Source organism: Vidua chalybeata, chromosome 20 (genome assembly GCF_026979565.1).
Source record: "Vidua chalybeata isolate OUT-0048 chromosome 20, bVidCha1 merged haplotype, whole genome shotgun sequence".
Taxonomy (NCBI): Eukaryota; Metazoa; Chordata; class Aves; order Passeriformes; family Viduidae; genus Vidua; species Vidua chalybeata.
The window spans coordinates 5,973,130-5,994,992 of record NC_071549.1 but is presented as its reverse complement, the minus strand read 5'-3'; the positions used below and the strand labels follow the sequence as shown (position 1 = coordinate 5,994,992).

Here is a 21,863-nt window from a genome sequence, read left to right as displayed (position 1 = left end):
TACCCTGGCAGATACTCAGTTTCTGTAAATCTCTGTATAAAATGGAGGGTTTGCAAAAAAACCCCAAACCACTTAGAAATTGAATAATGGCAAAATTATTGGACTTTGAGGTAACAAGCTCCTGGTCTCTCCCTGTGACTTCAGGCTGAGGCCATCCAGTTTTTTATTTAAATGTGCTCACTTACCACTTTCTGCTGGGATTTTGGCTGCTGCCCAGTTTAGAGCCTTGCTCTCTTTTTGCTGTGGGTGTCCCATCATCTCTCAGGGCAGGAAGAGGGAATTACATTTAATTAACAGCACAATTCCAGGCAGTTTCCCTTCTTAAGGTGGCTGATATGGGGAGAACAGGAGACACTGCTGAAACAGTTTGATCAGATACCATCCAAGGAGTTATTCAGAAATTCATTATCAATTTTTACAGCTAGCCAAGCCGAAACTCGTGGGTTTCTCTTATTTTAGTGCCTGGTTGTTTGAATTACAGAGCAGGGAAGCTGGGAGGAGTCCTGGTGCGGGCAGGAAATGGTTAAGAGTTCCTATCACCTGGGAAAGCAATCCTTTGATTTTTCAGAGGGCGCTAACATGCTGCAGTTCATGGAAACAAAGGGAAGGGGATCAAGTAGAAAAGTTGTTCTTGGATTTTATTCTCAGTGGCAGAACTTCTGAGGGCTGGATATTGATGTCTGCGGGGAAAATACGGAGATTTTGGATTAAAAGGGATTTTTTTTTTCCTTATCATCATTCAAAAAAGGATCTATGAGGTGAGTCTTGATCCAACCGGTGACTTTAGATAACTTCTTTTAAGAGTGAGGCGTAAAAAACCGCCTTTATCTTGCTGACCCATTTTAAAGCAGTGAATTCTTTGCTGAAATTGTTCCTCGGGCAGGGAGCAGAGGCAGGAGCGTGAGTCAAGCACTGCACAGAGCCCACGACGCTCGCCTGTGTTGTCTGCATTCAAATCGCTTGCATTAATTCCTGAGCTGGAGTATGGAAATTCAAGAACTGGGAGAAACATAATGAGTCAGGGGAATTTGCCACTCGGAGTTGCAGTAAATATTTCAGCGCTGACACTCTTTCAAGCTGTAGTAGTGGCCATGCTCGTGTGCTTTTGGAGTGGGGTGCTTCAAGCATCTTCTGGTGGTGGCTCTTAAAGTAATTCCCAAGCCTTGTCTCCTGCATCCTCATTGCTGTCCCAAAGATTTTGTATTTCCAGCTCCTCTAAGGACCATGCTGATCCTTTAAAGGCTGATTCATTTCAGGGGTGTAAGAGAGGGGTCTCGATTGCCATCAATTCTTTGCCTGTGTGCAGCTGAGTTCTCACCTTAAAAAATGCTACTGGGTTTTGTGTGTGTGTGAAAACAGATGATTTTTCACACCAGTGTGGCTGCCCCAAGTGTGATGGATGGTGATGACTGTCACTGAGAGCCAGTGCCACGTGAAGGGAAGTTTTTACACCCCGTGGAGAGCCCTGCAAAACCCATCCATTCACCTTGGAGCTGCTTAACTCAGCGTGAGTGGCGCTCTCACTCTTGGGCAGCTTGACATATTTGTCTACAAGGTGCTGAATTCTGGTGGATTTCTCGAGCCTGGTGAGTGTGTGGTGATGCTGGTTTCACTTTTCCCTCTCTCGGTGTGTGAGTGAGTGCTCTCTGCGGTGTGGGTGACTCCCCACGTGGATCAAAGTGCAGGGCTGTGCTGTGACACATCAGCATCGCTGCTGCAACAGCCACCTGGCCAGTTCTTCCTGCTCTTCCCACTGCACCCCCACGCTTTGCTCCTGCTTTCTCATTGTCCAGGAGGGAGAACACTCCAATGCAGAGCTCCTTTCATCTTGGGCATCAACTTGGGGCTCTTTTGTTCCTTGCCATTTTATTCCCCACCGCTGCCTTTCTGCTCCCCTCGCCACACCGAGCTTTTATCATCTCCCTGTGCTTGTTCCCAGCTCCTGAACTCTCCGTTCCCAGGTTCTGGCTGGGCAGGAATCTTTCATCACCCTGTCCTACTTTGAATTCATGCTCTGGTCCATCACATTTTGCTCCTTCTGGATCCCTGTGGCACCTGCAGGAGTAAATCACTGGAGCTGGGTGTCAGGAGCTCTGCCTTGGAGCACTCGATTCCCTGTTGGTGGAAGGGATTGCTTTTGCATTTACACAAAAATTTGCAAACCCTTGTATTTTTTTATTTTTTATTTTTTATCTTGTCTTTTTTTCAGCAAGATTTCTGTTATTTGAAGAAGTTCTTTCTCTAAAATCTTGTCTGCTAAGTGCTCTTGCTTCTGTTGTCAGGATCTGACATTCATTTCAGCTATTCAGTGTGAAAACCCTTTCCAATTTCTTTAACAGTGCTATTGATTAAAATGCAGTTTACTTTTCTGGGGAAAATTTGATATTCAAAAATGTCTTTTTGCTGTGAGTCAGAATGTACTTTTCCATGGAATAAAAATTCTGGAAAGAACAAAAAAAAAATACTATTGGAAATGTTGAACAAATTATATTGTCGTTTCAACCTGGTTATATAAGAAAAAAAGACATAACTTCAAAGACCAAATGAAAAGCTCTGGTATTTTTGTCATATTTTGAGAAAATGAGTACATTTTTCTCCAGCTGCTCAATTTTATCTGTTCAGAATTTTCCATATGAAACTCTGAGAATGTTCTGTACTGGCCCTAACTCCAAGTTCCTGTTTAACTCAGCTGGCTGTTTCAGGTTACATATTAAATATGAATTATGAAGCTTTTTTTCTCCTTAGTTTTCAGCCATTGATGTTTCTTCTAGAAACGAATAAAACTATTTCCATTTTTGTGTAGAAATCTGTAGTTCTCAGGCTAGAAATGCTGTATGGTATAATTATTTAGAGTTTTGAAGAAAACTGTTGGAAAAGTTCTTTGGAATGCAACAGGTTAAAAATTAATTTTGCAGATTAGAGAACAAAAAATGTCCGTGGTAATTTACTGCTGGTTTGGGTGCCCTCACAGGATGCTCTCCCTGTCAATATTGCTGTGGTCATTTTGGGGGTTTTCAATATTCCCTTTTTCCTTAATTGAAAACTCTTTGCTGTGCTAAGTAGAAAGGACCTGAGCTCTGCTCAGCTGGGTGCACTGAGCTGCCTAAACTATAGAGGAAAGTTTGTGGCAAGGTCTGGTTTTCACTCTAAAACAAAAACCCTGAGGAGAAAGGTACCCTGGGGGTGATGGGGTCTGGGCTCTGGATGTGCTGTTCTTGGATTTCTCTGGTTTTTGGTGGTGTGGCCTCTCCTGGGCTGCTGGTGGGCACTGCCAGAAGGGACCAGCTTTGGGGGAGTCCTCTGCGGGTTTAGGTGCCTCCAGTCTCATTGTCACATTGTTTTGGGGGGAAGTTCAGAAAGAGAAATGCCACCCTGTGCTTTTCCAGCATTCCAGCACCATAACACCCTGATTATTCTTGAATTTCCCTCAGTCTGCATCTTCACAAAGCCCATTATTCCTTGTCCTGAAGAGCAGCCATTTCCATGTCCCACCACTCATCCTTTCTCTGTTCTAACCTGTGCTTTCATCTCCCCACAGATGATTTTCTAGCCCTTGGACCTCTCCTTTGGACTCCAGTTGTCTTCCCAGCTCCAGAAGTGGTGTCCCAAACCCAAAGGAGACTTCAGCAGAAGCTCCACCAGAGCCAGCTGGAGAGAGAGGACTCCCCACCTCCCCAGTGGTGTCAGAAGGATGAATTTCCTCCTGAGCTCCTCTTCCCCACTCTGAGTTGTGTCCATCACTTGTTCTCAGCTCTGCCTCTGATATCCCTATGATTTGGTAATTATTTTATCTGTTCCCTGCCTCAACTTCCCTATAATCTGTAAAGAAAATATTCCATAGCTGCTTCACCTCCTACTTAACCCCTCAAAATTTGTGGGTGAGAGGCACAAACAAAGTAAGTGGAAAGATCAATATGTTTGCAAGCCAATTTAGAGCTCAACAGAAAAAAAAAGGAGCAAAATATTTTATAAAATCCTGGAAGGTGCAGGCAAATGGAAATTTTCAGTTTAAAGTAGAGCTTTATTTTGGAATTCCTCAAGGAGAGATTGGAATTCTGCCACACTGTAATAGTCTTATATTGCAGGAAACCAGGAATGCCTCAATCTCTTGCTCTGTACAATTCACAGATTCTCACTACGTTATACAAGTTTGACCTGTTAATTTTATAAAGTAAAAAGAAGCAAAAACCTTTACAGGCTGATTTCCTGTGCTCAGAAAGAAATGCCTGAGAACTGCCTGGAGCAGATTCACACCATCATTGAACTCCAGCTTTCAATATTTGGTTTCCACACAACCCTTGTGTCTGTGGAAGCAGCATCTCCTCAATTTTTTGGGTGGCATGGAGGTGATTACATTTAGAACAGAAGATTTCTGATGGAATTTTCTGTCAGCTTCTGCAAAATTAGTTTAATTTCACAGGAACTTCACTGGGAATATTCCTGTTCTAAATAACTTTTATCATTGTGAGTGAGTAGCACAAGAGAATGTGGTAAATTCAGCTGAATTCCAATGCATATATTTTTGGCATTTGTGTAATTTCAGGGAGTTAAAATCTCATGTTATAATGAAATCCAGTGATTTAGTTGCTGAAGGAGCCATAACTGACGGGAAAGGATTGTGTTTGATTTGATATAATAAAGTTTAGCTGCATTTTCTGGTCTTCTACGGAGTGGAGATGCTGCAGAGACCCTTGAGAAATAGAATTTTATTTGTGATAGCTAAAATCTGAAAAAAGACAGCAACAACATTTTCTGAGCAACTTACTTAAAGGAGCAAGCTAATTTTAAAGGTTTTTCTTTCAACATCCTTATTAGACACAAAAAATGCATCTCTAACGGTAAATTTCTTCTGCATGTTTGGACTCATCCTACTTTGGAATCTAACCAAGAAAATGCTGCTGAATTTCCATCCCTCAGTGTTTGATTTCAGGTGTGGCTGCCCTCATCAGCTGAAAAATATGTCCATCCGAGGCCTGAAGAAGAAACAACCAAAGACTTTTAAAGTCAGAATTATAACAGTGGATGCTGAGATGGAGTTCAGCTGTGAGGTGAGAGTGTCAGCAAATGCTGGGGAATGCCCTTTGGATTAGCAAGAAATTGGAGAAATTCAGATTCTCAGTTCGTGGATGGTCTTAAAACTCATCTGCTATTTTTATAAATAATGGATTATTTAATCTCAGGAGTGTTCTTCTCTTAACTCTGTTCAGAATTTAAAGCTGTTTGCATGAAATCCATCAGCTAAATTAACACTAAAACTGCTTTCTTAATTCCAATTGTTTGTAAGGATTCCTACTTCTCCATAATTTTTTTTTTTTGTGGAACTGACACAACTCTTTAAGACACATCCATCTTGGATAAACTGGTCAGAGCTGGTGCTAAGATGTTGCTTAAAAATAATTTATAAACTGGTACTTTTGTTGATCTGGGTCATTCTCTTCCAATTTGTCATTTATAAACTCCAGTCCTCTACCTGCAATGGGTGTTTGGATCTCTGGGCAGGAGAGAAAAAAGGATTGATGAAAAAGCTGGAAGTTCTATTAATTATGCCTGATAAATTAATCAGGAAAATCATGGCTGGGGAAAAAGAAATTATCAATTGATAAACAAATTGGGCTGCACTATTGAAGGGACAGAACTGTCCCTGATTAATTAATTCCTAATCATCCAGCAAAAGCAAAACAAGACACATAGGTATTTTGGGGAGTTAGAAAACTCAGTTCCAATGGGACTGGCAGTTTTAGTGAGACCTGGCTGCTCTGAGAGCCATTTAATGTAATTTATTAGGTCCTTCAGAAAAAGAATAGATTAGTATGACTTACTGCTCGGGAATACTTGCAGGCAGAATTGTGAAAAGAAAGGATTTGGAAAATTTGATTTAGAGATCAGAGTCCTTGTTAACAAATAGTGTATTTATTCCTTCCTTTGCTACCTCTCCTTTCTCCCCAGACACTGCTCTTTTGTTGGGATGATTTCCAGCTTTCCATTCAAATACTGCCTAAAAGTTCACCTTTTTTTTTTTTTTTTTTTTGCCATTCAGTTTTTAGTTTTAGCAGTGAGATAAAATCATCTTTCTGAAATGTGATCAAATAGAAGGAAGAGATGAGCAGCCTCTTTGGTGAAAGGAACAAGGCATCAGATGTGTTTGAATTTGGGACCTTGAATCAAAGTTTCCACTCTGTGGCTGCTAAATTGAAATGAAAACATTTAAGAAGACTCATTTAAATCAGAGTAGGATAAAGACTTGGCCTGGTGCCACTGAAATACCTGAGGGGTGTGAAAGGTGGATCTTTTCTCACTGTTCAGCATTCCTACCCCGTGTCCTGATTTGATTTCCCCTGGCTTTCTCTCAGTCTCTCCAATTTGTGTAAACCATTGAGTCAAAATTTTGGACAAATATTAATAAAGACTTGCCACATCCCAGGGAATCAATAATACAATCCTCATTCCCTCAAGTGCTTGGTGGCTAAATGACTCCAGCTGCTCTCTGGATGTGTCTGGAGAGGGAGAGGAGGTGGAACACAGCAACTCTGATACAGCAGCAAGAATATTTCATTAAAAACCTAAAGGTGAAATAAGATTTCGTAGGAGAAAGGGCTCAAATGGAGCAAATTAATTTAGGATATACACGCTTTTCTTGATTTTTTTTCTCTTTCAGATGAAGTGGAAAGGAAAGGATTTGTTTGACCTGGTGTGCCGAGCTCTTGGTTTAAGGGAGACTTGGTTCTTTGGCTTGCAGTACACAATGAAAGGAATGTGCACCTGGTTAAAGATGGACAAAAAGGTACAGGAGACAAAATGGGTGGCAATTAATTATTTACTTCTATAAATATTGACTTTCTGGAGCACGGGAGCTCAAGGGATGTGTTCCATGAGAACTCAGAATTTGACATGGTAGCTTTTTTTAAGGTGAAAATAGGATTATTTGCTCTGATTGCTTTTATCCCATTTGACCTGCAGCATCCCACACTAATCACCACTGATTGCTTTAGATTAAAGCTCAGAATTACCCTTCCCTCTGAAATATGGGAAGGCTGCTTTAAGTGGATTATTGGCTACTTTCTGATTTTCCTTGGGAATATTATCTTGAGACACTCTTGTATCCTTTTTGCTGCTGATTTGATTTTATTTTATCTGTAAACAGGTTTTAGATCAAGAAATCCCCAAAGAAGATCCCATTAGCTTTCATTTTTTGGCTAAATTCTACCCAGAGAAGGTAGAAGAGGAACTCTTACAGGAAATTACCCAGCATTTATTCTTCCTTCAGGTCAGGAACAGTTTTGAACCATGAATTCCTTCTGTATTTCCCCCAGTCCTTTTGCATTGTCTTTGATCTTGCTGGCAGCTCAGGATAATTTTGCTTGCTTCAGCTGTATCAAGAACTTTGTAGTCATTATTTTTATGAAATACAAACATCTCTCCTGTCTGCTGTGGGTTTGTGTCCAGGTAAGCTGAATGTTTCATTTTCTGCAGGTTTTTGTGACAACATCCAGCAGTTTGGGGGATAATTCCAAACCTGAATATTCCAGGCTTGTTTTGCTCCTTAATATGTGTTTAAAAATAATAAAAATTCATGCAAAGCTGGAACTGCTGGAAGAACTGTGAGGCTTTTGGGGAGATCTTGTGCTGGAGGGCAAAACCTCTAGGAAACAAGGACTCCCTAAACTTTCATTTTGGGTTGTAGGGATAAAAGATCATGGAATATGACAGGCATTCTGAACTCCAGGTTTGTTCACCTGGCAAGGTTTAAGAGGAGCAGAGCAGCAAACACCATTTGAGCTCCATCAAAAAGCAGATGAAGGAGCAAATTCTTGGAACTGTATCAAAAATAAAGATGGATCAACCAGGAAAAGCTGAGTTTGGGATGGTCACTTCCAATGTCTGGGACATCCAACTTCTCTTCTGAGTTGCTGTGGAGTCCCTCTGGAAGTTTCAGCCCCTGGAGTGTTGCTTTATTCCAGCAGGATGTGTCTGTGCAGGTAGCTGGGATAAATTCAGTCTGCAGCTGGAAATAAACCCAGTAAATTCCCTTGTTCCTTGAGGAGGATGTGCTGATGAAACTGGGGAAATGCTGCAGCTCTGAGGGTTCATAAACCCATCAGAACTTCATCCAGAACCTTCAACCCCTTGGCAATTTATTTCTTCAGCTAATTTTGGAAAGGAATGAGAACAGCAGAAGTCTTTTCCTACTCTTTTAATCCTGATTTTTCCACTTTTTTTCTTTTCTGCTTGAACCTGCCTGAGCTAGCAGATATGCAATTAGCAAATTCTTCTCATTCCAAAGTAGGAAAACAAGGCTGAAACAAATTGGAACTTGCAAAATTTCCTGACTCTAAGAACTTCAGCTCACACCTGGATGCTAATAGGAAAAACATGTTCAGACATCTGGATGCCTGAAGATTTCAGCTCTCCTGACTCTTCAGACCTTTGCAAATTAATGTGGCATAAATACCTGAATAAATGTCAATGACTAAAGCTAAATATTGTCTGCTTAAAGATGAGGTAATTTATTGCTTCTTCATGAAGTTTACAAAAAGTCCTTGTAAAAACTGATCATAAAAAAAACCAAACAACCCAGACACTTATGGGGGATTTATCCACATTGCTCTAAATTCTGGAGCATGATTTGCACTGTGGAGAATGAAAGCTGGAGCTTTCCAAATTGGAAAAAAGATCTTTCCATTCTTTCCATTTTAACAGCTTAGAAAGAATGTTCCCTGCACTGTAACTCAGCTTCACAGATAGTGCTCACCAGGGACTAAATTTAAAAGCAAAAACTTTCTTGGTGGTTCATTTCAGTTCCCAGCACCTACATTGGTGTGTTTGTAAACAGAACTTGTGCTAACTCAAGTCATTTTCTATTTGGAAATGTTTAAGGCTGTGAGCTATGCAAAATTTTGTTGTCTTGTGCTTGTTCCTAAGCTAAATACACCTGAGAGGAGGATTTGGCCAGATTAATTTCCCCTTCCCTCTTTAGGTTTTCAAACAGAAATTGCACAACTGATTTAAAATCAAACAACACCTTACAAACTGTAACACCTCTGCTCTTGGTAGCACCACAGGTTATTAAAATGAAAAGAATGTTGAAAGACTCCTTAGCATTGTCTGATTGTGCTTAGACCATTGAAAATGAATAAATTAAGTGCTTTATTATTCAGCTTCTCTTTTGAGGGTCTCCTTTATTCTCTCATTCTGGAAAGCTGGAGAACATCTCTTATGGTTTTCATATGGCAGCTGCACAGCCCTGAGTCTGCTCTGCTTGGACCTGACCTCCAGAGCTCCCTCCCAACCTAAAATCTGATGTCTGATGTGATGCAAAGCTGACTTTTCCAAAGGCAGGCAGAAAAAATAAAAAAAGGATTGTTAAAAGAAATGAAGCACAGACAATAAAATTGATGTTTTATAGGATTTTCTTTTATAGGACTCCTTATGTAAGCGTGTGGAGAGAGCTGACTGGCATTTTTGGTCTCATTAAATGCAATGATAATTAAGGCTTCCTGTGTTCCTGAATGCCAATTTCTTGTTGCTGTTACTAACTCCTAAAGGTGATATTTGGTGCCAAGTTCTAGTCTGGGCATGTCTGCTTTCATTTCAAGCCTGACTTAAGTCCTGACTTTGAGCTTCTTGAACTTGCTCCCTTTTTCTGTTGGTTTAGGTTAAGAAGCAGATCCTGGATGAGGAAATCTATTGCTCCCCAGAAGCTACAGTTTTACTGGCTTCTTATGCTGTTCAGGCCAAGGTTTGTGCATTGAAAATCTCTTTTTTAATTGACTTTTTTTCTGGCTTAACCCAACACATCTACATGGTGGTGTGTACAACACAGCAGGGTAAAAATTTGCTGGTAAAGTTGGTCATCCTTGGAGGTACAAACACAGCTAGGAAAAAAAAAAAACAAACCATTAAATGCTACTACAAGGATATTTTTTCTATGCTTCTGCAATTTAGGGGATTTATTTGGGCCTAACATTTTAGTGTAATCTTTCTCCAGGCTAGAATGATTTGCTGTAGTTTTAAAAATGATCATGGACGCAGAATGTGCTCAAAACAGAGCTCACAATGGGATGACATGAAGTTTTTTGTGTCTCTCAGAGCTCTGTTCCCTTCTTGCCACCAAGAGCCCGACTTGCACAGTGGCAGGAGATGAACACAATTTAGCAGGGCTGTCCTTGTGCAGCAGATCCCATTCCTCTGCTTCAGAGGGTGAATTCCTGGGAGATTCCTTCAGACCTGCAGTTTCCAGGTTAGGATTGAAGGTTTTCCAGGTTAGGATTGAAGGTTTTCCAGGTTAGGATTGAAGGTTTTCCACTATGGGATTGAAGGTCTCCCAGGTCAGGATTGAAGGTTTTCCAGGCTGGGCTTGAAGGTTATCCAAATTGGGATCAAAAGTTTCCAGGCTGGGATTAAAGGTTATCCACATTGGGGTTGAAGGTCTCCAGGCTGGGTTTGAAGGTCTCCAGGTTGGGTTTGAAGGTCTCCAGGTTGGGTTTGAAGGTCTCCAGGTTGGGTTTGAAGGTCTCCAGGTTGGGTTTGAAGGTCTCCAGGTTGGGCTTGAAGGTCTCCAGGTTGGGATTGAAGGTTTTCCAGGATGGGATTGAAGGTTATCCAAATTGGGATCAAAAGTTTCCAGGCTGGGATTAAAGGTTATCCACATTGGGGTTGAAGGTTATCCAAATTGGGATTGAAGGTCTCCAGGCTGGGTTTGAAGGTCTCCAGGTTGGGATTGAAGGTTTTCCAGGATGGGATTGAAGGTTATCCAAATTGGGATCAAAGGTTTCCCAGGCTGGGATTAAAGGTTTCCAGCCTAGGATTGACGTGTGAGTGGCTCAGTGGCTGTGTTGGAGCCGCCTGCCTGGCACAGGGGCTGGAAGGACCTTCATGGACTGCTCAGATGAGGGGATGTGTGCAGGGGAACCAAAATAACATCTGCATTAAGCTTTCACTTCAAATTATGCAAGCAACAACTCCCTTAGCATTCTGCCTCTAACAAACTGAAATGACTTTTCTTTTTTGGGACAGTATGGTGACTATGACCCAAATTTCCACGAGCCAGGCTTTCTAGCCCATGATGAGCTGTTGCCCAAAAGGGTGAGTCTTAATTTGCAAAGCTTTGAATCTCTTCTTTTGCAGTGCAAAATCTTTGAATCTCCTCTTTTGCAGTGCAAAATCTTTGACTCTCCTTTTTGCAGTGCAGATATTGCTGGGGATTAATCAGAGCATTAAAAACTTTGCAAAATGACCAAGGTGTTAACTGCACCTCTGTCTTCACTTTGCTTGGGAGAGGCAGAACTTGGATTTGGATCTTCACAGGGATCCAGCCTCCCTCTTTCTCCTGCAGGTGCTCAGGCAGTACCAGCTGACAGCAGAGATGTGGGAAGAGAAGATCACTGCTTGGTATGCTGAGCACAGGGGTATTGCCAGGTAGGAAACCTTTGCATTTCTTGGAAACCCCATACATTTATTTATGGGATTTGTTGTCTTCAGTGTAATTCAGCCTATCTGGAAATCTAATTTAAAAATAAATAGGATCCGTTAGCACCCAGAGGCAGCTTTTCATAATATTTGGGTTCTGTTTCTGTCTGTTCTGGAGGCTTCTTAACATTCTTTTTATTGAATATTTTCCTCAAGATTTACTGATTTACCTTGACAGGAGAAGAAAAGTGGGTGGAGAGATTCTCACTCTTCTTTGGCCTTGGCCAAAAGCTCTGTCCAAGACTCATTTCTCAATGAACTCTATTTCCTGAAGGAAATATATTCATGGAAAACAATGGAAAGGTGGTTTTCCAAGACATGGAGTGGCAAAACTAACACAAGGATAAGACTTTGAATGAATTTTAATGAGGATTACACTATCCATGAGTCATCTTTTGAAATAGATGCAACTATTATTCTTTATTATTCTTTATTATTCTTTATTATTCTTTATTATTCTTTATTATTCTTTATTATTCTTTATTATTCTTTATTCTGTCCAGATGCTGTTTTTATTATCCTTTTTTTCTATTATTGAGAGCAAGATGGCAAATCTAAGTTTGTACAAAGGGTCAGATTGGCTGTTCTTTTCTAAGTGGGAAGTGGAGAGTCAGCCAGGAGAGAAAGGCTGGAAAGGCATTTCATAATCATGGCTTTATTCTCCAGGGATGAAGCTGAGATGAACTATCTGAAAATTGCCCAAGACTTGGAAATGTATGGTGTCAATTATTTCCCAATTGCTGTAAGTGCCTTATTTTAGCAGTTTTTACTTGCTGCAGATAATGGTGCTGTCCTTTTAGAGTCCTCCAGGGAGTTTGGAACTGGGACTCCTGACTTCTGCTTTTGTTCTGACTTGGTTTTCTTGGTGAATAAAACAGTTAAGAGTAATATTTTACAACCTGACAAAAGTTTTGAGTAACTCCAGGTAGGGAATAGGAAGGAGAAATAGTTTGAGCTGTTATAAGCAGCCTAGAGGACTGAGTTTATTATTACCAGTGACATCATTCATAATATTTTATATAAACACCCATTGCCTAAATAAAAACAAGTATCAATATATTAAAATACGTGCTTCTTGTCTGTGGTTGTTTAATGTCACCAAAAATGCCATTTACTCATCTCTCTTGTTTTTTAGCAAAATAAAAACCACACAGATCTCCTGCTTGGAGTTGATGCCAAAGGTATTCATATCTACAGCATTAATAACAGGTTCTCCCCCAATAAATCCTTTGAGTGGAGCTCTATCAGAAACATTTCCTGTAGTGAGAAAGAGGTATGATGGCTTTGATGTATTATTCTTTTTCCATGGGCATGGGTGTGGACTGGGATTCTTGGAACATGCTGAAAGCTTCCTCTGTTGAAATAATTTTGGGGGAGAAGGGGAAAATCCTGGGGAGCTTTATTACAAAACTAAAAATAACAGCCCTGCCTTGCAGATGAGCTTGAAACCTCGGTTCCCCGAGGCTGCTCTGAGCTCTGACTCTGTTCTGGCTCCTTCCCTGCTGCTTGGCCTTTGCAAAACAAATGTGTTGATCTCTGAAAAAGACAGATATTATGAATGCCACCGTGCCTGCCTTCCTCAGTTATCCCAGCAGGAACTCCATGATCCATAAAACCTAAATGCTGTTTGCACACGCGGAAGCCGTCCTTGCAGCTGAGGCTTGGAGCCCAGTGGCAAGAGGAGACATGCAGGGAGGTGTTAATGGTTTTCTGCCTCACTTCTGCCAGTTTGTTGGGACATGATTTCACTCCCCACCACTGCAATTTCACTGTGAAGCCCAGCTTTTGCTTCTAGAAAGTGAAGGAGTAGGGAAAATTTATTCTCAGTCCAAATCATGGGCTGTGTGGAAGCATATAATCAGAAAAAAAAAACAAACCCAGGAAAACTACAGTGGTACTGGAATACCTGGAATTTGTCAGCCAAAGGGCAGCACAGCCTGTTCCATTTTTTGTGTCCCACAGAAACTGAGATCTAAAATTGAGATGAGATCTGAGATTCTTATCCATTAAGTCAGAGGGGACTATTCCAAAACAGTTTGGTCTCTGATATCATCAAACTTCCCCTGAGATCTGTGAATAAACTGCTTTAACTCCCTGTTGGGGGGAAATTGGGCAGCCCTGTGTTTAAGGTTCACTTTTTTCAGTGACACATCACAGCCTTGCTCCTCAAAAGGCAGCCAGTCATTACCTAGAGGGTGAAAGAAGCTGTAGGACATGATCCTGGAGACTCAGATGCCCTGGAATTATACAGGAATTACCTTGCAAATGAATTAGAGGAATAGAGTGCCAGGGAACCTGTGAGGAACAGAAAATATGGCCTTAAAAAGAAAAGGGGCCATATTTTGTTCTGCAGCCAAGCAGAGCACAAAGTATGGAGTGAAGCACTGAGCTGGCAGCAGGAAAACCCTGCCTGGCCTCTGGGAACAGCTGGGGATTGAAAAAGTGAGGAAGTCTCCAGGAGTTTGACCTGCTGCTCTGAAGAACAAGTCCTTAGGCCCTTGACACATTTGTTTATCCCTTCAGTTGTTGCTGTTCTGAGAGGTGTTGGACATTTCCCTGGCTTTGAGGCCAGGTTCTAGGGGTTGCTGCTGTGTCCTGTTCTCCTGATTACCAAGGCTTGTTCCAGAGCTCTGGGGCACAGGTGGCATCAGGAAAATCCCCATGCACACTGGCACTGGGCTGGGCCTGGGGCTTTATCCTCTAACACTGCCTGATTCTATGGAGAAAACCAGTTTTACATCACTCTGCCCCTCTTTATGGCATAAATCACTGCTTCCCCAGAAAGAAATGGAGAGGAGCTCAAGTTTGCATTGGTTTTAATAGTTTCAGCTTAATTTCCTCCTCACTGTTCTTACTTTCTTTTTTTTTTTCCCTTTTGCCTGTGTAGTTAACTATTAAACCCCTCGACAAAAAAGCCGAAGTCTTCAAGTTCTTCTCCTCTCAGCTCAAAGTGAACAAACTGGTGAGTGAACTGCTTTCCTGCTTTAAAGCTGAGCCTGGTGATACTGACTGAGAAATATTGTTTGTAAACAAAATTGTGATCTTGGGATCTCAGCCTAGATCAGCCTGTGCAATTCAGGAAGATGGGATCAGAGGGAGATGAAGGACAGGAGGAATCTCTCATCCTGTTACAAACTTACCTATGAGCCTGACCTGGGTGCTGATTTTCCTGGAGCTGCCAGCACTTGTGCTGAAGTCAAAATTGTCCTGTGAGGCCAGTGTGGGCTTCTTTGTCCCTCTGGCAGGGGCACAAGTCCATCAAAAGTCCATTTGCTTTGCTTTTCCTATCCAGATTTTCCAGCTGTGCATTGGAAACCACGACCTATTTATGAGGAGGAGAAAAGTGGACTCCATAGAGATCCAGCAAATGAAAGCACAAGCCAGGGAAGAAAAAGCTAGAAAAAAGGTAGATTCTTCCTGCTTCTCTGTTGTTGAAGACAGTGGTTGTTATTCCAGCTCTGCCCTTGCTGCTCCTGTATTCCATCAATGTGTGTGTGGGAGGTGAGGAAGTGCAGCAGGATTGAATGTGGGAACAGCTCTGTGGCATGTGAGGAGGTCAGAGGTGTTTGTGTGCAGAGGTGATCCCAAAGATTTGGGGCACAAACCAGATCAATCCAAGGGCTCTCCCAGCAGTCTGAAATAATCAGGAGTGCCTGCCTGAGGAGTTCAGTGCTGCAAAGTTCAGGCAGCTTCAGCATCTCTGGTGAGCATCCCAGCTGGAGAGCAGCCCCTTCTTCATTTGATGCATTTCACTCAGGCCCAGGTGAGATTCTGCTGCAATCCCACCAACTATTGCTCATCCTACTTCCAGATGGAGAACCAGAGGCTGGCCAGGGAGAAGCAGCTCAGAGAAGAAGCTGAGAGAGCCAAAGAAGAGTTGGAAAGGCGCCTTTTCCAGCTGGAAGATGAAGCCAGGCAGGCCAATGAGGCCCTGGTGAGTTAGACTGAATATTCCTGTGTTTGATGAGCTTTCTTGGTTTGGAAACAGGATTTTTTTTGACACCAGGAATTGTAACTCAGACAAGGCTGGAGAGTTTCTGATCGCTGGTGGAAAGGGCATGCAGGAATCCCTGGGAAAACCCTGATCTGCCATAATCTGTGAGCCATTCCCTCCCTGTATTTGGCTCACAGTGCTCTCTTCAGGCTGAGAGGGAGGGAAAGGAAACAGTCTTGGAGCTGAAATTGGGAGAAAGAGGCAACTGAAGGGGCTGACTTCAGCTTTGTCCAGCTCTAAGGTTTTTCTCCTTGCTTTGAAGAGGTGAGACGCAGGAAATTCTGGAGCAGAGGAGGAACATTAGACCCTGAAATTTGGTCTGTTTTTTATTTAAGAAATAATATTTTATCACTTGGTAAGAGATGTCTTCTGCCTGCCTGCCTGCAGGGGTGATTTTGGAGGTTCTAGACAAGGAACTAAGAAAAATTCTTTCTCCTCAGCTCCGATCCCAGGAAGCAGCAGAGCTGCTGGCTGAGAAAGCCCAGATTGCAGAAGAAGAGGCCAAGCTGCTGGCCCAGAATGCTGCAGAGGCTGAGCAGGAACGCCAGAGGCTGGAGATCACAGCTCTGAAAAGCAAGGAGGAGAAGCGGCTGATGGAGCAGAAGATGCGGGAGGCGGAGCTGATCGCCGTGAAGCTGGTGAAGGAGTCTGACAGGAGGTGGGGTTTGCTTCCCCGGCGCTCTGTGCTCTCAGCTGGGCTGCAGGGAGTGCTGATTTCCTCGGAGCCAAGCCCAGGAGGGGGCAGTTATTCCTGAAGTGACACTTCAGAGGGACCAAGCCTCCTTGTGCCTTGTTTGTTCCACCTGGATGCTGTTGTTGTATTGCAGGTCAAGTTTACAGAGGATCAGATGCAAAGCTTGTTTAGCAAGAAAGAGAGTGTTTAGCAAGAAAGACCCAGAATGCAAAAGCATCTTCTATTTAGTGTTTTCAAATGAGCCCTGGCTACCAATCTAAATTTACTCTTTATACCCTGTGAGATATGAGGCTGTTTTCACTCCTTTGTATCAAGTAAATGGTGTCTTGTTTCCCTTTCAGATCTTTAAGAAGTGTAAAACCAGGTAAACTCATTTGGAATATAAACAACTCTGAGTGTTTGCATGTTCCCTGAACATGCAGAGCAGGCCAGTGTTGACAGAGGATTTTTAACCCTGCTATTAAGAAATCCTTCTACTTGTTTTAGGATACTGCCAAGAAGCTTGCCAAAATAAAGAGCAAACTCTCCCCACCTCAGGGAGGATCTCTGATGGCCTGGAGAGAATCTGTATCAGCAGGTTGTAACTGAGCCCAAGGAAATTAGGAGTAGGAAAATCATGGTAATTCATCCACTTTGTGCAGGAGTGTGTCTGTCCTGCTGTGCCCAGTCAGTTCTCCATGTGAGCATCCTCCCACGAGTACCTTGGTGAAAAGATAACACAGTAGTGGACTTGTCTCTGGAAGTTAGTGAGCTCTGAAATCAATGTTGGTTGGAAACCATCAGCCATTCCCCTCAGGATATTTCTCTTCCAGAGCCAAGGAAGCAGAGCACCTGAAACAAGACCTGCACGAAGCCCGGGAAGCCGAACGCAAAGCGAAGCAGAAGCTCTTAGACATAACCAGGATTAATTATCCTGTAAGTTCTGCTCCTCTGGGCACCTCTTAATCTTCGGGGATAGTCAGGTGTTGATGCCATTTTTATAGCCCCCATCAAGCTGAGTAGTGGCATAGCTGCATCCAGCTGGGGGACAGACTGGTGTGGAAAAGCAGTGTAGCGAGAGTGGAAGCTGGGTTTGTTCAGGGTGGTAAGAAAGACAATGCAAGAGTTAAAACCAGAACTTGTGATGGACTTAGGGAGCAGAGGCTGTCTTGCCTTCATGCCTAACCATGGTGCCATTTCAGCCAGGCAGTTTTTTGTGGACATGGTTGTGCTGAGCCAGCTGTGTCATCCTGGCACATCCATCTGTCTTTGGGCAAAGCAGGTGAAGTTGTCCCCAGCAAGAAAGCACTGCTGAAGGTCTGTGCCCCAGCTCTCTTGTGCTCCAGCCCTGCTGAGGCTGGGTCTCTATTCTCTGCTGAAATAGAAACACTGCAGCCAGGATAAATCTCTGCTCTTGGATCTGTGTGTTGTGGACTTCAGCTGGGTGCAGGGGAAGGGCTGCAGGAGAATCTATCTCAGCAACTTAGGAAATAGCTCAACATGGCACTCTTGCAGAACTGAGGAGATAAATCCCAAATCAGTCCATCAGATTTGGCTGACAGCGCTTGTGTTGCCTCTTCCAGCACATGGCCAAGTACCCCCAGTACTCCCCAGGTGAGAGCAGAGATGCCAACTTTGACAAAGGATCCATCAAGCTGGATTTGAAGGACATCGACCTCAAGAGACTTTCCTTTGAGATAGAGAGAGAGAGGTATCAGCATGCTTGTGGTGCAAATGAATGAGAAAGGCAATGAAATCTTTGGGAATCACAGTTCATCTTCAAATAATTTGGGATGTGCATATGGCTGGAGGCCTTTTACTGAGCTGGTGTGGATGATGTCTGTGTCAGACTGGCTTTTCACACAGGGGAAGGATTTTTGGTGGCATCAAGCCATGATAAATCCAGAACCTTCTGTCTTGGGGAGGGACAAAGCACCTTACTGAACTAACAGCATGTGAGAGGACAGAAGTTTCCCTCTAGTGCTAAAGTGTGGAATTGCTGGGAGCTGATCCATCAGACATCCCTTAGTCTGGAAGGAAATGCTTGGTGAAAAGTTAGGAAGCAAAAAGGAAAGAAGTGAACCCCCTTGTCACTGGGTCAGGGGACTGGCATTGCCAGAGTTCATTTTACTTATAAAACATAAAAGGAAACAAAAAACAACTCTCCTCCTTCCACAAACACCTGTTCTTGAGTTAAGTTGTGCCACCCTAAACTTTTTGCCTCCAATGTGTGGGCCCAGGCTGGACTACTTAGAAAACAGCAGGAAATTCGAAGATCGACTGAAAGAACTGAAGTCTGAAATTCATGCTCTGAAACTGGAGGAAAAACAGGCTGGGCTTTACAGTCACTGGAGTGAAGTCCTGGGCTCCTTGGATCGCTCCTTAGGAAGTGTAAGAACCCCAAATCCCTGCCCCTTTCTCCAGCATCAACCCTAAAATGGAACAGTGTGTGTGTGTGTGTGCCAGAGGGAGCTGCTGTGTTCCAGACCAAGCCTTCACTACCCTTGATGTTAAAATATTAGAAGCATGAACAATTTTAGAGGAAAATTAATGTCAAAACAAAATTAGGGCCTTTTTTCCTGTGCTGAATACCGGGAGCATCAGCAAAAAATAATCATCTCATTTTATGATTATGAAATCACAATCAGGGTTTAAGGTCTTGGAGCAAATGAAATTGTTGTGACTAACACATTCAAATGTGGTTTCTTACAGTTTGCTTCACATTCTCATTCATGTGCTTTGTGGTTGCTGAAAGTCATAAAAGCCTTGGTGTAATTTTTTTTTGAAGGCAATGAGGAACTAGACCCAGATTTTTGTCATAAGTTGCTTGTTATTTGAATAAACTCTTTGGCCTCTTCCTGCAGCAGGGCAGGAATAGGGCTGGCTTTGTCTGCAGGTCGTTCCTCATGTAGCAAAAATGGCTCTGAGTCAATGGTTTTCTAGAGACAGAAGGGAGGCTTGAAAAATTATGAGGAAAGATGGCCTTTATTTTCTGACTACTCATCTGATGTTCTTTTTGGCTTAATGAGTGTTGATATAGAGAGGGCATTAAATTTCCATGTGCTCTATTCTTTTAAAGGCCCCATCATGGATGAAAACCTTCGAAACTGGAGATGCAGTGGATGTAAATCTTCCAAGACCTTTCCCTGCTTACTTGTTAAACACTGCAAGCAGCTGGCCCTGCACCAACAAAATTCAGCACATGGTGCCAGTGGAAAAGTCATCTTCCCAAGCCAATTCCTTGGCTGCCAACAGTGTGGGCACAGGAACCAGAAAACAGATTATAAAGGTAATCAGATTTGTCAGTAAATTCCTAAATGTTGGCTAAAAGTTGAGAGTTCAGAGAGGGTGACTACCTGTAGGGACCTGGTTTGTCCTGCTCTGTCCCAGCCTCACAGCTGACAAGGCTTTTGTAGGATTTTGGAGCCCCTGGTGCTGGCACATCATTTGGGAATGTTTATAACTCGAGGCTGCCTGTTTTTTCTCACTTCTGATCTAAGCTGGAGTGCAAAGCTGTAAGCCTTGGTAAATGAAGCAGAGATGTCTGTACACAGTAGGAGGATCTGTGTTAAATTTTATTTGTACCAGCCAGACTTGGAAATGAGAAATGTGCTCCCAGGTATAGAGAGCTTAAAACATACTGTGCCTGTCTTCTTCTTTTAAAAGGCAGGGAGGAAGAGACCAATAAATCCCCAGGCTCCCAACAGCTCAGTTCTCTCCCATGTGCTCCCTGTCAAAGAGGCTTGAAGAGCAATGAGCTGAGTGTCAGGAGAAAACAACCTGCTTTGAAATGTCACTGGGCTGGAGAATGAGGAAGAGCTGTAAGGAAATGTGGTCTGGAAGAGTGGGAAGGAAATCAGCTGTCTGTAGGCAGTGCTAATTGGGCAGGGGATTGGGAATGGGGAAAGCCTGATGGAGTCACTGTGGTTTATCTGAACAGAACTGGAGGGGTTTAGGATCAATCAAAAGCTCCTGAATATAACATTCAATACCTCCTTCAGGGTTGCTGTGCTTAGAACCAGAGGACACAGCTGAGTGCAGCAGCAGCTGAGGGAGCAGCTCTTTCTGAGGCAACAGAAGCAACTTTTAAGACTAAACTCAGGGGCGAGGCAAATTTGTTTAAAGAAGGAAGAAAGTGATTGTAGAGCATCTTGCAAAATGCTCCAGAGTTGGAGGAAAGGAAGACCCAGACCAAATGGAGTTACTTTAAGCCAGTATTAATTCTCCCTCTTTCATTTGCCTGCAGGTTCAGCAGCATGACTCAGATGTGATCTACATTTGATTCCTTGCCAGCCTGGTGGGACTGGTGGCCTTTTTGCCTCTGTGGGGACACTTGGGCAGCTCTGGCTGCTGCCAGGTGTGAGAGACAAGGCACTGTGGATGCAGAGCTGCCATCCAGCTCCCAGGCAGGTGACATCAGCTGGGAATGCCACAAGTGCCCCCAGTGTGGCTGGGAGCAGTGCAAACCCAGAGGAAATGTTTACTGCCTGTGCACTTTGGAAGGAACACTTCACACTTTGCTAAAACACTTCCTCCCCCAGGTGTTTCACACACTTAGAGCTCTGCTGCTGGAGGAAGGATGTGAGGCAGCAAGTGCCCAGGAGGTGTTTGGGATGAGAAAACAGAGCACAAGCTTTGTGTTTATCTCCACAACAGACTAATTATGTTTTTGGTCCAGTCCCTGGGACACGACTCCCACAGAGCTGCTCGACATTTTAGCATTTGCCTGCCAAATATTTTCCTTCTCCTCCCCAAACATTTCTTGGTTCACTTAATTGATTTGCATTTCTCTGTGAGAAATCTCAGCTTTTAATTCCAGATGCAGAAGTGGACATCTTCAAGTACCTCCCATTCCTGGGGGAATCCTTTGTTTGGAATGAAAAAGCTTCTGTTCTTCCACTCCCTGACCAGATCAAGCATTTTCTGCTCGAGCAACCTTTGCATACATTAACTGCCTTCCCACTTCTGTGCAACACAGCTCCCAAATTAGACAAAGACAAAAGATGCTGTTGGTATCTGCTAAAGTGGGACTTGTTTCTGGTGGAGAGGTGCATGCAGCAAAGTGCCTGCCTCATTAGTAAAACCCACTTGCATTTTCTGGTTTTGTGTGTGTTTAAGTGTCTGCTTCTCCATAAATCTTCACTCTGAGGACTTCTGGGGAAGCAGACAACATTCAGCTGCAGCTAAAGCAGGAGTCCAGCTGAACTTGTGACATGTGGTGTATAAATGAATGGAAATGTTGTTAAATGTCTTGTTCTAAAAGCTAAGATTAAAGAAAAAAACAGGTTCAACAAAAAGCTTCAGTTTCCACTTGCTTCGAAGGGAGCATTGTGTCAATATTCCTCCAGCATTAACAAGGCAGGTTTGGAGAACAAACACCCAAATCTCCTCTGTACACATCTGCAGCAGGCTGAGCACAGAGGGGGATGGCAGCTGCCCCTGGAGAGGGACAGGAGTGCTCTGCAGGGCTGCCCTGACTGCTCCCAGCCCTGTGAGCACTTGCTGCCTTGGCTGGGTGGCTTGGGCTGTGTTAATTCTCTCCCAGCTCAATCTGGCACGAGATGTTTGCAGAATATTGGCTGTTAGACACAAATTTCTGAGCTGTCTGCAGCAGCCTGGTGTGTGAGAGGGAGAAGCTGTCAGAAATGCCAGAATGATGAGGCAGATGCTGTCATGGTCCCAAGGCTGGGGAGGGGGCATGAGCCAGGATTTGGGGCAGTGAACCATCTC

General features: G+C 43.2%; 1 protein-coding gene across 1 annotated transcript; it reads left to right on the top strand.

The window, feature by feature from the left end:
- The first annotated feature begins 729 nt into the window (after positions 1-729).
- Positions 730-21,412, top strand: LOC128798227 (merlin-like). Its single transcript, XM_053961530.1, has 19 exons — positions 730-758; positions 3,539-3,778; positions 4,931-5,048; positions 6,656-6,781; positions 7,142-7,264; positions 9,653-9,736; positions 11,014-11,082; positions 11,333-11,415; positions 12,133-12,208; positions 12,602-12,739; positions 14,354-14,428; positions 14,759-14,872; positions 15,278-15,400; positions 15,901-16,118; positions 16,967-17,069; positions 17,717-17,844; positions 18,374-18,524; positions 19,213-19,422; positions 20,380-21,412. Exons 2-19 carry the CDS (start codon positions 3,771-3,773, stop codon positions 20,413-20,415), a joined length of 1,983 nt encoding a protein of 660 aa, XP_053817505.1. The 5' UTR covers positions 730-758; positions 3,539-3,770; the 3' UTR covers positions 20,416-21,412.
- The last annotated feature ends 451 nt before the right edge of the window (positions 21,413-21,863 follow it).